Source organism: Hippoglossus hippoglossus, chromosome 18 (genome assembly GCF_009819705.1).
Source record: "Hippoglossus hippoglossus isolate fHipHip1 chromosome 18, fHipHip1.pri, whole genome shotgun sequence".
NCBI classification, from domain to species: domain Eukaryota; kingdom Metazoa; phylum Chordata; class Actinopteri; order Pleuronectiformes; family Pleuronectidae; genus Hippoglossus; species Hippoglossus hippoglossus.
In genome coordinates, this window is record NC_047168.1 from 9219832 (window position 1) to 9238355 (window position 18524).

The 18524-nt window shown below is 44.4% G+C and overlaps 1 protein-coding gene across 24 annotated transcripts in view; it reads left to right on the plus strand.

Moving 5' to 3' along the window:
- Nucleotides 1-18524, plus strand: part of LOC117779360 (adhesion G protein-coupled receptor L3-like) — a 202508-nt gene that overhangs the window by 72846 nt on the left and 111138 nt on the right. For all 24 annotated transcript variants that reach the window (XM_034615465.1, XM_034615460.1, XM_034615468.1 and 21 more), the window contains exon 4: nucleotides 1591-1804. In XM_034615465.1, the coding sequence (XP_034471356.1) occupies nucleotides 1591-1804 (214 nt within the window). The remainder of the gene's footprint in view (nucleotides 1-1590; nucleotides 1805-18524) is intronic.

Genomic DNA, 18524 nt, shown 5'->3' on the forward strand with positions numbered 1-18524 from the left:
AAGCTGTCTAAGACTTTGAAACAATTACTTGGTTATATTAAAGTTTAAAATACCTAAAAACAGTGTCCCAACCCACTGCCACGTCAACCTAGAACTTACTTAAACTGGTAATCAGACATGGAGTAATTTAAACCTGCATTAACTGGTTTATTTTTGGCTTTGCCTTTTATTTTTCACTCTGCTTTTTAAGATGCTTATAACACAATGCTCTTAAACTGGTTTTATCTTTATTTGTATTATTTAATTATGAATATTGAATGTGGACAGATGTGTGTGACGGAATGTGTGTGTGTGTATCATTCTTTTAGGGGCTGCCCTTCGAATTTCATTGGGCTATTTTTTTACAATGACAATAAATCTTTCCAATTCCAAGAAGCCAAAGTAGGAAACTGTGGCTTTTGGGATTTTGAATTTAGCTCAGACGTTTATTTAAAAAACAACTTTCCTTGTTGATCCCTGGATAACTGTGACGATTACTCATCATATTGATCTCAGGTGATGTGGCCTGGCCTTATTTTCACATGTGGAAACAGTCTCTCTCTCTCGCCGCCTCTCGCTCCGTCCTCTGTGATGAACGTCCGCGCCGCACGTCATCTCGCGGTGGCTCTGGCAGCGCGCTCGTCTGAAAGGATGTTTCTAAAAAAAATCTATAACTGCCACAGTCCTCCTACTGTCACCCAGGCCAGTGTTTACGAATCTCGCTTATTTTTTTTATTCTCGCTGTAAACACACAACACCCCCGGTCTGCTGTGTGCTGTGCACGTGCCTGCTTGGTGCACGAGTCCAGGCCTCTGCAGACGTGTGTGGGCGCGCGTGTGCCTGTGCGAAGGAGAGGGGGGAACAGCAACCTCCAGGCCGCCGCCGCCGCTCGCCCTCGCTCGCCCTCCCGGCCATTTTGGCTTCGCAATAAACAGTTGACTTTTGCCAAACAGACTCTCAGCTCTGGCTGGAGGCAGCGAGCACCTCCTGTTCGCATGTAGCTTCACTTAAGTGCACCATGTCACCTTAGAATACAGTGAACGGAGCAGCTTGTGTGATTTATAGATTCTAGTTGTGTGTGTGGGGGGGAGTTTAACAATTTACATGAGACACCGTCTGCTGTGGTTTCTTTGTCTCCGTGTTTCTGTCTGTCTCTAATTTCTCAGCCGAACGCGCCTGTAATGAACGTTTATTTTCCTCCTGCGTTCAAATGCAAACAGCGCGTCTATTTCCTTACGTTTGATTTGTGTCAGTCTCCCTCTCTCCACCTCTCCCGGCCTCTCGAGGGCCCTTTGTTATATCGCTCATCCTCCCACTCCGCGCAGGCAGCATCCTGTCCGCCCACACTCTCAGACCAGGGTGGACAACCTCTTCTCATATGTCTCGGAGTCAGACCTTTTGATTGCAGGGGCCGCCCATCTGTTCTCCTATTTCCCTGCAGGAATATACAGATTCTTTTTTTTTGTTGCTATTTATTCAACACTGACTGCAACTCCTGCATAAAGTTGTTTTCATACTTAAGAGCGGAAATCCTTTATCCAGAGTAGAAAAAGAGATTATGTAAAATAACGAATTCTTACGTTTTGTGTTTTGTTTCTTTTCTTTATGCAGCCTTTAGTCGAGCGCCCATCCCCATGGCCGTGGTGAGGAGGGAGCTGTCGTGCGAGAGCTACCCCATCGAGCTGCGCTGCCCGGGCACCGACGTCATCATGATCGAGAGCGCCAACTACGGCCGCACCGATGATAAGATCTGCGACGCGGACCCAGCACAAATGGAAAACACGAGGTGTTACCTGCCTGACGCGTACAAGATCATGTCCCAAAGGTGAGAAGGCATTTTCCCTGTAACACACAGCATATCGAAGAAGAATATTTTAGTTAGCAGACGTATTACTTAATGGAATTATTTAAAACACCTCTTTCTTTTGTAGGTATTGTAAAGATCTATCAACGATAGTAACAAAAAAAAGAGTTGTTTGGAACGTGAACATTTGGATGTTTTGCACACACACAAAATCACACAAACTCACACTCGCAAGTAAAATGTTTAATACTGTTAAGTAATTGACTGAAGTAGCTGTTTGTTAGAGAAACATCATCAGTCCTCAGGCAATGAGATGCTGTTATTCACACCTTAGCTTTGCCGAAGCAGAAATAAATGCACTTCTGCTTGAGACCAGTTTTTCATGTTTACATGGATTAGACAGCAATGTTATGATATGAACCAGATTCAGACGACCCGCACATACACAGCAGTTTCTGTTTTACATTAATCCAAAGGTCGTACTCGGAAAATGTATAATTGAATGTAGTCATGTGGAGTATTGTGAGTTTAGTCCCATTGTGTACATATATGTACACAATAATCACAATATAACATCCGACTGAGTATTCACAGTAAGTAGGAGCGCGTAATGTTGACATGAGTCTTAATCACACTGTGCTCTGTTACATGTAAATACAGATGAAATATTCCGTCAGCAACTCATGTCAATGTCATTATGGAAATTAGAAGGTCAATAGTCAGGATATTGCTGTCCATGTATTTCTATTTTCCATACTGTTTTAAATGGAGAACTTACTGTTATGTTAAGAACACGTCTTTTTTTTTTAATATAATAAATACACACGCCTCTATCTGGGTAAACACTATGGTACATATATAGTTTAATTAAGTCAAGAACCCCAAAGAGCAATGCACCTCATCACACCTGCTTGTCTACACCAGCCGCACATTTCTTCTGGCACAAATCAATGTTGATTTGAAACACTATGAATACATCATCAGGTATTTGTCAAAACACAAATGTGCTTGATGAGCGTTGCTGCCAGACGTGAGCCCTGTTCGGACCCCGCTGTGCAGAAATGGGGACGTGGAGCCCTGTTTGTTAAGGTGGACGGGCTTGTGCTCTTACTTTGCTCTGGCTGCTGCAGTGTAACTGATTATTAACATTAATTTAATATAGGACTGAAATGATTCTCAGACCAAAACTGGAATCGCGGCCCAGACGTCCAAGGGTTCGGATCGCGAATCGTTGCGTGTGTGCATATGAGCGTCCAATCACAGCCCTGCGTAATCTGAACCAACACACAGAAGTGACCAGCAGCTTTAGAGCCACCAGTGTGCAGGTCGGAGAGGATCGTGTGTTTTTACTTTTACAAAAGTGCGTTGTGAAAGTCTGTGTGTTTCCGCCGCTCGGGAGCAGACGCCTCGTTTCTCCAAAGTAGGGGGGGAATCATCTGGTGGATTTATTCCCTGTGGAGTTTCCCTGGAGCTCCCGGCCGGTTTATGCCCGAGAGACTGACCGACTTGACCCATCGATGGTGCCCTGAGTGCCCCGTACGTAGTGTAAATGGGAACGCTGATGTTACTGAAGCGACACGGACGCTCCTCTTTCTGTTTACTCTCCTGAGTTGTTGGTTGTTGAAGATCCACTACAGCCACTACCAAAAAATGAGGTGTGAACGGAGCCGTGGCTCGAAGACGAAGGTCCGAACCGTGGATGTGAACTATCGTATACAGCCCTAATATGGAGGAGTTTCAGGATTTTAACCAAGTCGTCTGGTTACAAGAGAATGTGAGAGCTCAGGGCGAGTGCGGAGTGAATATATGCACAGTCAAACTTGCACAGTCTTGTGTTGACTTATTGCAGCACTTAGAGCAAAATGAAGACTCCTCTCATGGATATCATTCTTAGTATAGTTTCTCTTGCCTTTGAGGTTAAAACACCCTTGAGCACTCAGAAGGAATGGAGTTTATCTAAATTGCTGCTCGGCGTTTACATTTGTCTATCTCCGTTTTACTGCCACAGCTTAACGTATGTCCACCTCTTTCTCTTTCCAAAGCTTCAGCTCCACATTGTGGAATCTGAGAATCCTAATGGAGCTCCGGGCCGTGTCGAACAATTGCTCTTGGCTTTTTAGTTTGGTACCACGGAGTTCAGATAATCGCGTGAAAGGCAGCTGATGGTTAAAAGAGGTAGTTTGAAACATGTTGTCAGATAATTGTTGCACCCTGTAGCTCCCTTGTTCTGCAGCCGCCCACTCAAAAAATCCCTGCAGGAATGAATCAATGGGTCTGCTTCCGTCAAGAACACAAAACTAAGATAGCGTTCGAGGGAAAAGCACTTTTTTTTTTTTTTTTTTTACCATCTCGATGCTAACGAGCTTCACACTGGCGCGAAAAAGGTAACTACAACCTGATTCTCGCCTTTTGTCTTGGGAGAGGAAGCTGCTAAGTGGATGGAAGGTGTGGGTGGAATTGAAATCGGTTTTAAAGGGAGGGTGCCAAAGCGGAGATGGGAGCGTGAGGATACAATGATATGTGTGGCTTGCGATTGGTTAGCATGAAAAAAAAAGAAAAGATGAATGCCACCCCCGACTATTTCATTGTTGGGCTGTCAGAGCCATTGCTAGGTACCTGCGGTTAAGCTCACGGGGGTTAAAAAAGAAAATGACAACACAAAACAGCAACAAGCAATTTGAACAGCGTCGGTCTTAAAATAGTGATGGAGGCAGAGGTTACAGCCGGGGCACCGAGAGCCGGCTCCATGTATTTGGTGTTAAGATGAATAAGGCACGTGCATCAGCGAGGATGAAGCGATATGAAAAAACAACGTCACATACATGAGGTTATTTCAGTTTTGCTCTCTGATTTATACCATATATTTTCCGGTTAGTCAATATCGGCAGTCTGTCGTTAATATTTCAGATGGATTTTCCCCTCTAATCTCATAATCTCTCTCTATACACCCAATGCAATATGTTTACACGCACACACACACTATAACTTAATCTCTGGAAACAATGTAATGAATCTGATTAAAGCATATACGGTGCATCCAGGGAATATTCACACCCATTTAGACTTCATGTTGCAGCGTAAGGCTGAAATAATTTAAATTCTCTCTTTTTACTCTCAACCTACATGGAAATACCGTAGAATAATTGCAAGGAAAAACTGAATATTATAAATGTTTGCAAATAAAATCTGTAAAAAATGTATATGAACACAATACTCGCTATTGTGGTTGTTAAACTCTTAAAATTGAGGCCAAGAAGTTCAATCCTGTCACTGTTGAAAACCTTCACTGAGGGGTTCCTGGTCACTTCTGTTACCAAGACGATTGTCCAGCTCTGGAATGACTCTGTTGTTCCAAATTCCTTCCATTTATTTGTTGAATAGTTATGCTTTCAATGCAGCACAATATTTTATAGTTTTTGTTGCCTTTCCAGATCTGTGCCTGGAGACACTTGCTTTGCAGGGACCTGATTTTCCCTAATGGTGTTTTCCATGAGTCGTTTGATTACCTGTTATTGGCGATGGAAAACAAAACCAACACAGAAAACGGACACGCTTCATTCGTGTTTTTGTTGTTTGTGGTGTCGAATTGGCATAAATACTTGTTTGCGTGTAGATTCATTAATATTCAATATTCAATTGGGACACATTCGTTGGTTCAAATATTGGAGACTAATCTCATTTCAGTCTTAATTTTACAAAAAGTCACCTGGTTAAAGTGTAATAATCTAAATATGACCTTAATTGGGTTAAACTCTAATTAGCATGATTGTGAGTGCAGTGATAGCATTGCACGTTTCTCCCCCCCCCCCCTCTAGCCGGTGTCTAACACCTGCCTCTCCTGCGGGCACCGGTTAAGTCGTGGCGACTGGCAAGCGAGGTAGTTAGCATTCACATCTCGTCTGAAGAGGAGCCAAGCGGCTGCCGGCTTAGTCTCTGTGCCAGGCGCGCATCCGTCTCCGGCAAATGCCCAGTCATGTCACCGATTCTCGCGGGCTGTCAATACACATTCAGGGAGTTCAACCCCCCACCCCCCCGGCCCCCCAGGCCACTGAGAGTGCCCCATTGATATTCAGCTATCAAACCCAAGCACTGCCTTTTTCCAGTTTAGCCCACTTAATGAGTGTGTGTGTGTACCAGGGCCTCCACGGCAAGGTGTTTCAAGTGAGAGCTTACAGCACCCGGCGCGTCAGTGATATTGCGAGTGCTGCAATGCCTCTCAAGACGAAGGTTGTCTCGCACCCAACTGTGACAGGCCGAAATCAATGGGTCCCTTTCAGCCGCCGTCCCGCCCCTTCACCGCGAGTGTCACGGCTCTGCAGGATCCTCGGGCGTCCAGATAAACACGTCGCCTATAGGTGGAGCCGCGTTGCCAGCTCGATGGAGGCTAATGAAGCTGTTATTGAAGCCTGCTACCAAACATCCATTTAGCACAATTGGAGAGCATTTGCATATTACACACACACACACACACACACACACACACACACACACACACACACACAGGCTGCTCTCTGTGATTTTATAATCACTGCTCTTCCCTTGTGGGATATTTTTGGAGCTTATTGTTTGGGAGCTGAGGCGTCTGTTGTATCTGCTTCTCTCCAACACGCGTCCAGATCCACTTCCACTTCCCAATGTTTGAATTCGCTGGAGACTCCGGACACTCGTGTTATCAAACAACAGTGAAACCTTTTTTCTCATCACAGCCCCACAGTATCCCTTCTTTTTTCTGTCTTTCCCTTTTCCTTCCCCCCCCACCCAAGGCGGCCTGGCCTTCACGGCCAGTAATTACAGGCTATATCAAAGCTATATATCACCTGATATCACAGGAGACCTCGGCAGGCACCTGAAGGGACAGCAGATAGCATTGTGGCAGGCTGGTGCATGACCCCTGAAGGAGAAAAGCAGGTCAGGAAGGAGCAAAACCCTACATTCCCCCGAGCATCCGCATCCAAACACACAAACACGTTCTCCTCCCTGTCTTTTTCAAACCCTCCTTTTTGTGTCTTTTTTTTGAATAATTTTGAATTCATTGTTTTGGTGTCTGCGGGTTCCTCCGCGCCGCCGCGTCATCAAACTTCAAGCAACAAAGACGAACATATTTTTATCGTCTGGCGGTTTGTGTTTATGCACATGACACGAATGAAGGTTAATAGACACAACAGCTTGATGAGTCTCTCGAGGGCGATAAAACCAAATGGATGCAACCTGTGGTTTTGAACCTAATGGCCCTGTGACAGTTGACATTTGACAGCCTTCCTGTTAATGACATTAATGTGGAAAGCAAATGCCTCCGGGCCATTATTTACTCCGGCGCACTCTGAGTTGGATGCACAAGACAAATGACTCCGCTCCCGTCGGATGAGACCGTGTGCTGACAGAGCGACGGGAGTGATTGAGGGATGAGGGAGAAGAAGCAGATGGGAGGATCCCTTTGTCCTTCGCAGATGATCTTTCCCATACGTTGCCGTTCTCATTATCCTTGGCTTTTGACCTTATTTCAGACTTGAAGGATTTGATGAGATATTTGTTTGAGCAAGGGGGGGGGGGGGGGGGGGGCAGGATTAGCGGCAGAATCTCCTTCGGCTCTGTGCCCATCTTCATTTAAATCCCCTCATTTCGAGCAGGATATTGGGGGTGTGGGCTCTTTGGGTGGAAAAGGAGAAATCTGAGGTCTATTCTTTGCCTAGTTGCCGACAATTCAAGGATGTGGAAATTGAGTAGTTTCTCAAGTGAGTTATGAAAGTCACAAATTTTCCCGTTAACTTTATGTAGCCCTTTCCTCACTTTCCCTTTTAGCGATGTGCTGTGTAAAGGCATACATTTATCTATTTATTATTGCATTCATTTCTGCATATTTTAAATGTGATGATACATCAAATAAAATATCATAAAAGAACACAACGCTGATCTGTGCAGAAAACTGATTTTCCGTGTTTTAATGAGTAATTATTCCCGAGTATGCCACCATTAAAAAGTGAGCTGGCTGTTTGAATGCACATAAATGTGTTGAGTGTAGAAAAGTTGCACCTTGGGAAATGTAGGAACCAGTGTTTTATGAAGCTTGAGCCAAATAAAGTGAGGATATCTGGGCGTTATCTGATATAAGTGAGTCTCCTCTTATGGAAGTGCAATGCTAGAGTCGTAAGCTCTTTGTTTCCTAGTGTCTAAACAAAGCTGGACAAATGTGCATATTTATTTCGTGGCCTGAAAATAAAATGAATGCAGTCTTTAATTGAAGCAAATACGCATTGACATTAACAAAGATCTGATCAAGCTGAGCAGATGTGAGAGTAATACGGCCGTTGTTCATGCATGACCCCCAGAGCCTATAACAGCAAGTGGCCTCCCTTGTTAAAAAGGCACGTTTTACATAAACGCACTGAGATGTCAGATGAAAACGAGACAATGACTTCCATGTCGAAAGTGCAAATATCACACAGGTGCTCTGTTATATCAACGGTTTGCTTTTTGCAGATTGTAATAAAAGAGGCGCTGCGGTCCTTTAATTATACGGAATGATCCACTGCCGCTGCAACATTTAGCGATTTGAGTCCTACTGGGCCACTCGTACTGGAAATACAAAATATATTCAAGCACTTCAGAGCACATAGGGTATTACATGATATCAAGTGCATATTTTGCATCAATCACTCAGCAGAGTTTCCATGAGGTCCTGACTGCGAGCCTCCCTCCTCTTTTGCGAGAGTCATTGGTTTGTCTAGTTTACTCCTGGCTGCAGGCTGTTTTTCTATGATACAATTATGTGTTGAGCACCTGACAATTACTGAACAAAAACCAAGAGCGATGAGCGCAGCGGGGGGGGGGGGGACAACTGCCTGTTCTATGACTATGAGCAAATAGAGGAGGGTGGGCGGTTCTGCAGCCAGCATTAATATGCAAAATGATATTAATAAAAGCTCCGACAGAGACGAGATAAAGACACCCCACCTTTTGCTCTAAAACAAACATGCAGAGAAGCAAACACATTTCTAACCTCTTTGGATTACTGCGGGAATTTAAACCGTCTTCCCATCTGTCCATCCCCCCCGCCCCTTACGTAACCCGCTTTCCGCAAATACTTTTTTAAATCAAAAAGGTTTAGTTTTTTTTATTTTTATTTCCTCCCTTCACTAACATCTTCTGACTTTCATTATCCTGTCTCATTTTTGGGTTTTTCCATTCCTGCTCCCGTCCTCTTCGGTAAGAACCTGCCGCTTTAAATTTTGGCCCAATTAGTCGCTGGAATTTTCAAGCAGGCTCAGCCCGGTTCTCCAGACACGGCCATACACACTGTGATTTAGACGGAGGACGAATCCCGGAGTGGCAAAATGGGAAATGCTTAAGGACGTCTCCGCGGCGTGAAGCGTATTGGCATCTCTCAGGAGAAACTGATAAAACAGGGTTGGACTCTGCCCATGCCACTGGTCTGAATCGACCGTAACAGGGTCCATTTCTGGATTCCGAGCCGAATGCCCCATAGACTTTATTACGCCCCCTACAAGTTTATCGCTTTGCCAAAGAATCCAGAAGTTTGTCCGTTTCTCACAAATGTTTTTTATTTTTGGCCTCCTTCGCCTTACCCAGAGGAAGCTCGGGGCTGGCTGCAGGGTCTTCTGGTGTCAGATTAATAGCCGTCACAGTGGTGGCTGACTAAACATTGGGTTTTATAATGTGTAAAAAAAAAAGATGGAAGTGGGAGGCCTCAGTCCATTTGTCAGCCATGGGAGTGAGTTTCACTTGGATGAGTCCAAACAGTAAAGAAAGGGCTAATTCAGACAGGAGCAGGTGGTTAGTCCGAGTGCAGGGAGCAGACTGTGAGTTTTCCCTTCCCTCTGTCTGACATGTTCCCTTCTCCGCACTGCGCTCCACAGGCTTTCATCCATGTTCTTCTTCTGCGTCTTCCCTTTTTAATAGGCAGGTGCCAACATACACATTTGATATCTCCTGCTCCGCCTCTTCCTTCTGCCCTTAAGTGCTGGACCCATAACCCCCCCCCCCTTCCAACATGGAGAGTGCATGCAACTTCCACTGACCTTTAATGACTTTGCTTGCTATTCATCATCTCGCTGCCAAGATAAAAACAACATCCCCTTCATTCCTTTGCTGATTCATGGTTCATTTTTTTGGAACGAGATCCAAAAGTTCTTTCATCTGTGCAGTCGACCCCCTCGCCGTAAAAAAAAATTACTCCCACTCTGATCTTCAGATGAATATCTGCAATTGTCAAGTTGTGGTGCTTTAATTGAGGGTCTGAGTGGAAGAAGTAATCCTGAGGAATGTCGGCAGTGAACAGAAGTGAGTGGACGGCTCCGGTAATTTATGCCGAATATTTATTTTTAGCAGCACTTTTATCCATCGGTATTTTGGTCCACTGGGCAGCTTGCATGTCAGAAGCTGTGGTTTAATTCAAGCCCTGTGCAAAGTGAGTGAGGTTTTTAAAATTTGGTGAACCTATTTGCATAGAAATGGATACAAATTGCAGATCAATATACAACCAGACTGTGTGACTCCAATTGGAATTTAAAAACCCAACCGAGGCTCATGTCCATTGGTCTAGACTGTGACCCCTTTCACACCTGTTGACCAAACAAAGTAGGATTAAAAACTATAAGGTTAAAGAGATGTTGATTTCCTAACGGATGTGTTGTTAGACAAAGTAAAAAAGTCTTGAGTCAATGTCTATCATTTATTGTTAATTTATTTCATAACTCACTTTTCTCTACAATACTAAATCATCACCTTATTCAACCCACCCCCCCCCCCCCCCAGTTGCCATGGGCAACAGCTGCGTGAGTCATGACCTTTCTTTCAACTTGTCTAGCAAGACTAGTGTTGAATTTAATTTTAATAATTGGCGAAATGCCTTTTAAATGGCAGTGTAAAATTATGCGGCGGTGATATGTTTGCGATAGTTTTGATTAAATGGGATAAGGGTGAGCAGGCAGTTCATCTCCTAAAAAAATATATTTTGTCTGCGTGTCATGTAAACAGGATTATAATAGAGAATTGTTAGTTTATGCGATCACATAAACAGCTTAAACAAACTGCTGTCTCCGTTTTGGCAGGGGGCAGCCTCATCGCTGCAAGTAAGCATATCTAATGGAATCCAACCCTATTAATCACTTAAGTGAAACAAAGGCAAACATCAAAATAAGGTAATACATAATTCATTTCATTTTTACTGCGCGGTCGGCGTGCAACCGAGGGGCCAGCGTGTCGCCAAATAAAACTTTCAGTGACTCCACAGACACCAAGATACATCGGCAGCCTTTGGCACAGTGCATCTGCACATCTGAATCTCCCAGACAAGAAAATTATTACCCCACCACACTCTTGCTCTCTGTCTGGGGTGGGGGGGGGGGACGTCTTTGTCAATAACTGCTGTGTTTTGCAGTGCAGTTTAAAATGTAAATGGCTTCAGTAACTCAGCCAATGAAAGGAAGGCCTCCCAGATATTTATCTTGGATGTTTAATGTTATATGTGTCACGTCATGCTTTAATAATTCACCGCATCTAAAATAAATGTGATAAATTATGTTTTACCAGCCAGATTATCCTTTCACTGCGTTATTTAATACGTACAATGCTTCTTTTTTTTTTTACTCTTTCAAGACTCAAACTTCTCTTTTCCTCAATACCAGGCCACAGCTTTCTTGGTTTTCCCGTCTGTTGTACAACTCCCACCATTTGTCACGGATATTTAAAACTTGTGATTGTGTCAATTTGATGCTCGTCATCGAACATTGCTTGAAAATGACTCATCTTTCAGAGCGAGGGGCTGGGATGAGGTTCTGACGTCCCACCGAAACGGCCGATGACTCAAACCTGGTCGAGAAAGCGTCTAGTTGTTGCTCAGCCCCGCGTTACACGCCACTCTCCACCTCTCGTAATCCCGCTATCTTCCCCTCTCTCTGTCTCTGTCCCTCTCCTCTCAATTACTGTTTGCCTCAGAATCCCTCCCGCACCCCTTAGCACTCCTCTCCACTTTCCTCTATTTCACTTTAACGTCTCGCTCTGTCTTTGTGTCTCTCCGTCACGTCACCCTACTTTCTAATTGGATTACGCTCGGGCATGAACCGAGTAGCCGCTGTTCAGATTCTCTGGGTGCTGTACATGCGAGGGCAGCCAAAGTGGGATCTACATTCATGCCACATGCCCACCCCCCCCCTTCCCCTATCCTTGCTGTGGCAAAATCAAGGCAGCGACACAAGAAGCGGTTTCACCTTGTTTCCTTTGTGACTCTCTGATGGCTGCCCACGGTTTGCACCGCACAAAGGACCGGTTTTATTACCCTGGTCTCATTCAGCCACAGTCTCCTCATTTCCATTTTGGCGAGAGGATACATTGAGAATTGTGTGGAAGATTTCTCCGATACAAGTCTTTCGTAAATGGCCTTCTACTTGTGATAGATGCCACAGGGACGATCGTGTTTGTCGGGCGGATGAAAAGGGTGCGCTGACTCGAATTCACCCACATGGCTAATTTGAAAAAAAGGATAAAACCGAATGTTTCAGTCTTTAAAGTGAAAACGCTGATGACACTTTTGCGATCGGTGCTCCATTGCACAGTTGCATAATTCGCTTTGATCAAACCCATTGAGCTGAATATTCATGGAGCCTGAACCACTTGAACTCTGTACGGATCCAGTAAGAGACTCAGCAGCTGATTTGGTTCTGGAGGCATTCTGTTGCACTAAGTTGTACATGTCGTTCAGTGCTTATAGATTCCATGACAGTAGATAGTGACTGACTCGGTTTCAATTGTTCCAATACTCAGTCAAGCTAATTGGCAGTTTGACACCAATGCCATCCTCCTTAAATGGGATCTATAGACATTTTTGGCGTTTCTATCATTCATATGACCTTTGTCAAGGCTTTAAAGGTGTTGGGGTCGTTCTCTGTATTCCTCTATACAAGAAGGGTCTTCTAAATTTGATTCTTTAGAGTAAAAGCTAAGAAAAGTGATTTCGCTAGCTTTGTGCAGTGCCTCCTTCCTAGCCTTGAGCATTACCTACCCTGCCCCATTCACCCTAGCAACAGCTCCATTAAAAAAAAAAAAAACTGAAGAGAATCTCTACTAAAGACCGACGTCCTTTTAGACTCAACTGAGTGTGGTTACAAATTCTGCCTGCAAACACCATTCAATAGCATGCGTTTAGAGCGGTCACTTTCTGAGCCTCATGTTTTCGGAGAGATGTTTTGTGGCAGTTAACTGCTCCGATGAAAGATCTGTCTTTCATCGATCCGGGGGCTGATTGTCCCTCCACCTCGGCCCGACCACTCGCTCGCATTCAGCGGCACACGCGCGCTCCCTTTCGAGGGTTTTGTCCGCCTGGAGTGGCCTCTCCCGCTGGCCCCACACTTGCTTGTGAAAGCTAATTATACCAGGCTATTTTCTGACCAGGAAGCATGTCAATATTACACAGTGGGGGAGCTCTCACTCGCCCCGCGCTGCATCTTATTCATGAGCCTTAATTCCATCAATGGCCTCCTCAGCCACTGGACCGTGGTTGTTCCGTAGTCTGGTGCGATTTTTAAGGAAAGTGATTTTGGATGCGGCGGAGTAATGCGGCACCATAAAGATGCTCAACTCGTGTTGCCGCCCACTCACCATTTAAAAAAGCGCTTTTTTATAATGCACAACAATGACTTTTGCGGGTGCCGACATGGACCTAATTCTGTCATGTATATGCTCATTGGAGTGGGGGTGACAGAGGGTGGGAGCTGAATGACTGTGGTGTGGGTGGTGATGGTCTTGTTAGGGAATTGAACGGGATGCTTAGCTTGTCTGTGCAGTGCTGTAGCAATTCTGGATTGATCTGTTTTTGAATTTGAAAAGAAAAGCGATTGGTGGAAATTCAACCTCATCAATTCCAATGTTTGTGTTTGTGTACTTACTTATAACAGATTATTTACATGGTCTGACAACAGGGATCAGGGCAAATGTAGCCTTAACAGATGGATTATACATATTTACATTCCTATTTCTTTAAACTTCTTTTATTTCAAGTAATTATTCAGCCTCTATTTTATGCTGTAATCACTTTTACTAAGGAGGTTATGGATGGATTAACCATAAAACTTGGTGGCTGGATGCAGTTTGGGACAGGGAAACATTTTGTTGTGGATCATGGACCATTTGCTGATTTCTCCGTGAATCATTTGTGAATAATGACATATTTAGAGGGTAGGGAATCGATGAACGTGTACATTTTGATGCGGATCAAATCTAGTGGATTTAAGTGTGGTTTCTCAAGCCTTGGCAGAGGTTTGCACTCTACTGATTTGATTTAGCTGAGTTGTTCAAATCATGCTTATTTTATGCAGTTTGAGGTTAATCAGTCCACACGTGAGGAGGCCAAGGTCCTTAGGAGCCAAACAGGAGCCAATCCTAAACTCTCACAGAGAAAAACTGAGGCTGTGGACTAGGCATACCGCTGATGATGCAAATACCTTCTCTCGTGGACCAACTTCATTTTGGCAAAGACCTGAGGAGCCATAAATTTGGCTTGAATTTGTCTGCATTATATCGTAGATGGAGGGTAACATTTTGCCCCTGACGATTCAGAAGCAGACTTTTCTTTATGCTCCTTTTTTTGGCTCACGCAACTAATTATTGTTAATGAAATTAAAACCTTCAGCTTTAATCTATGGGCATATGAGCCATGACAAAGGCTCTGCAGGAGGCAGGAGGAGAGACAGAAAGTTTAGACGTAAAAAGAAGAGAGGCAGAGACTTTTTTTTTTTACAGCTGGAGAAAGACGGGGAGGGATGCAGCAGAGATAAAAGATGCCTCATCCTTCAGCCCTGCACCGTTTTTTTTTTTTTGCCTGCCGACACTGCTGCCGCGCAATCAAGTTTCTCATGTCACCTTGAGAAGCTGATGGAATTTACTTAACGTCCACCGGTCCCTGACACTGTTGCTTACAATGCTGTTCGCTCGCAACTTCAAACCCCAATCTGCCGTGGTTTAAATTAGTTACGGGATCGGAATTTGAATTTGCCTCTGCAGAGATCTCGGTTTGACATCAAACTTTAAAGAGCCGTCTTGAGAGACCACTGCTGTTGGATGTATCCCAGTTGCTTCCTCGGCTGCTTCACCCTCGGCCTTCCCCCGTGATGCTACTTGACATGAAAGCGCTCCGAACTGTAGCAAAGCCAGTGACCCACTGTCTGTATATTTAATAATAGGTAATAGCAATGATTGAATTGTTGATTCCAATTGGGAAATTAGCTTGGTGCCGGAGCATGAACCCCAGTTGTGCATAAAGTCATAAAGGGTACTTTACATATTTTTTATATAATTTATTTTATCAGAAATTTGGATTCCAGGGTAGTTATTGTCGCCCATTCAGTTTAGGTCATTACATGTTTTTTTCAGTTTGGAAAATAATGAACCAATCAGTTAGGAATATCAGAAGGCATCCAGCTATCAGTAACTAATTCATACAATTTACTAATGATAATAATAAATAGCTACCAAAGACTGTATGTCTTCAAAAGTGAAGCCAAAGCATCTTGATCGCCCCCTGGTGGCTTGCGTCAGTATAGGTCGCAAACTCCTCCTTATCCCAGTGATGAATGCATTTCACTTACACTTCCATTTTTTGCAAAAGATGGTTTCTGTCTTTCCTTGCAATTGATTGGTGATATTTACCCATGTACAAAAAAACATTTCATTTGAGGTTTCGTCTGCAGCAATAGAAACCATAGCAACAGAGCTCGGGTTAACCTTGAGATGTCTTTGTGGGAAACAGGTTAGGCCCAAACATAGCTCGACAAATCCTACTTTTGAGACCGGCCTCAGGTCACAATAGATCCCGGAGATGATGGAATTAGGTGAGGATAACATTTTTATGTTCCGTCCAACATCACAACAGCGTGTGCTCCGCAGAAATTGTCATTTTCCGTCGTGGTTTGCAATAAATCTTCCGCTACAGACGATGACACCAAATACATACCGGTGTAGGGGAAACATGCCGAGCAGAAACAGACGGCTTGACACGCTCCACAGTTTGTTTTTTTCACCAGAGTGAGACTCCCCTTCTCCTCAGGCTGTGTCCCAGGAGACCTGTTGGTGTGGAAGGGAACTTAAAAGACAGCTAAATGTCTCGGCTTCCCTTGACAAATTCAATTGGACAGTGGTGCTGCGTGGGGTGAAATACAAGAGACGCCTTGTCACCTCTACTAGTACAGGAAAGGGCCCGAACTATATCAGTCTTTGTACTTCTTGTTCAGTCCTTGTTCACCTCGCTTGCACTCGTGGTCTGTCAGAGGGGAAAAAAAGCTCTACATAAATCGACAGTGTTCGTGAAATACTGCTCCTGACTCCGAGCTTTTGGAGGAAGACGTTAGATGTAAGTTAAGAGCCTGTGATGTTTGTACAAATTCTTAAAACGGTAAATTAACAACAGTGTTTGAACAGTAAATTGATTAACCGGTGAGCCGTTCAACAGAAGATGACTAAGGTTTTTTTTTTTTTTTGGAAATCAGGATAATTCACAGCTCAAGGCTTCTTCAGTAACAAATCATTCCAGGGATGGTTCTCTGTACATCCATGGGTACATTGCAAAAAAGGAAATATTAATATAATACAAATCATGCAATTCTGAAATGTTTTAACCTGCTCAAGTTGTGTTTTGCCGCCACTGCCCTCCTCCCATTAACATACCTGGTCCATCTTGTAATGGATGAGACCTCTGCGCCTCCATGGGCCAGTAAATTACTTTCCTCTCAGACTTAAGTTGTGACTGACAGCGCCCTGAGCATATTGACACCGAGGAGACAGCAGAGTTCAGTCAAGCCAGAGCTTTTAATCCCGGCCGTGCTTCTTCCCGGACAATTCCTTAAGCCCGGCGGGGGATTTCACGCATTCCAATGCAGCCCTGGACTCTTGCCGAGCTATTGACGTCCTGACCTGTCCTGTATCGAACACTAAGGTTACTCATAACCCCTGCTCATCTTTCATTATTGAGATGTGAATGAGGAAGGTCGGTGGGGGGGGGTGGCTCCCATCGATCGGTCAACACAGGAATATTTGATTGTCACTCGAGCGGCTCTGCCAAGACACTCGTCTTCACGGCAACAAAGGGTGGCCATTTTGAAGGTACAAAGAGATTCAACCTGGTAAACACGGAGTTTTGAAATGGCCGTTTAAAACCCTCCAAGGTCACACTTAGTCTCATTCCTTCTCTTATTTTGCTTGAGGATCGCGAAACAGCAGCTGTACTGGCAGATGTATTTATTTCTAAACCTTGTGGCTTGAATGGAGCGATTTGTTATTAGAGGCACCTGTTTGTGTCTTTGTGATATGAGGCAATTAGCAGCTAAACTCCCTCCTATAAGCTAAGCACTGCATATGTCCATTAGAGAAGCAATCCAGTTTTAGGCTTTGAAAAAAAGGGCTTTGAAGAAGGAAAGTGCTGGAAGCACATACTGGCCCAAGTTGGACATTGGAAGTTACCATGGTGACAGGGACTGAAAATAAAAAAAGTCTTTGCTTAAAGGCAGGCCTTGGTGTGTGTGTGTGTGTGTGTGTGTGTGTGTGTGTGTGTGTGTGTGTGTGTGTGTGTGTGTGTGTGTGTGTGTGTGTGTGTGTGTGTGTGTGTGTGTGTGTGTGTGTGTGTGTGTGTGTGTGTGTAAAGTAAGAGGGAGAGAGAGATGGTTGTGGGGATTAGTGATACAGTGCCTATTGATTTTGTGTGTAGATTATAAATACAGTGAATGGAGTACTATTCTCTTCTCTCGTTGCTATGAGTAGTTTTGCATTCTGTTTGCAGACAAAGCTCAGAACTTTTTTTTTTTTTTCTCCCAATTTTTCTAAAATATAGATTGAATGACAGTCCAGGCGACGGATTAGAATCTCTTTGTGGTTGCCGTGCAGCGCCTGCAGTCGCATAAGCTCCCTCAAGCACCGCTTTGACTGGAAGCAGCAGCAGTCGTCACTCTTTGTGCGTAACAAACAGGACTTGATGCCTTGGAAAGTCAAACCAGTGGCATTTCTGCCTCTCTGTTTCTTTTTTTTTTATTCTTAAATTCCCCATCCGTCCGATTGAAGGCCAGCACAGCAGTGGCACCACTGGGTATCGGGCCCAAAAATCTGGCGCTCGCAGAGATACTCTTGAGATCGGCTCAGAATCTCAGCGGGAACGGTTCAAAAGGCTAACCCCTTGTCAGCTATTCAATGGGGCCTGTCACTCGGATATATTTCAGGATGGATTCCTTTTTTATTCTACAGAAAGTGTATGAATGAATGTAAATGTCGGTTTCCCTGGGACGCCAGTGCTCTCACGTACGGGATTTCAATCTAGCCCCTGATGCATATATGGGTGCAAGCAGCCACCCGCCCGTCAGACATCTGTCTTTACACCATGCATTTCAAATGATTACTTTCCTTCAACGTGTGACACATTGATATTCATATCCTTGTTGTGAAAAAGATATGACCCAATCCTCACTTTTACACATTTCCCCCCCCCCCGGATGAGGTTTAGCCTCAAATGAGCCTACAGGGCTGGAAGTCCCAGGGGCCGTTGCTGGAGGATAAATCAAGCGTCACCGGGATGATGGGGAGCAGCATCATTTGTCGGCATAGAATAGAAAAATTCATCCCGGAAATCGTAAATCTTTCGGCGGCCGGGCCCCGGCGAATAAGCCTCGCCCGCCAAACAAATCGATTTCTGAAGTTATTGCACATTTCAATCCTCCCCTCTGCCTCCATGCAGTCACCTGAAGAGACA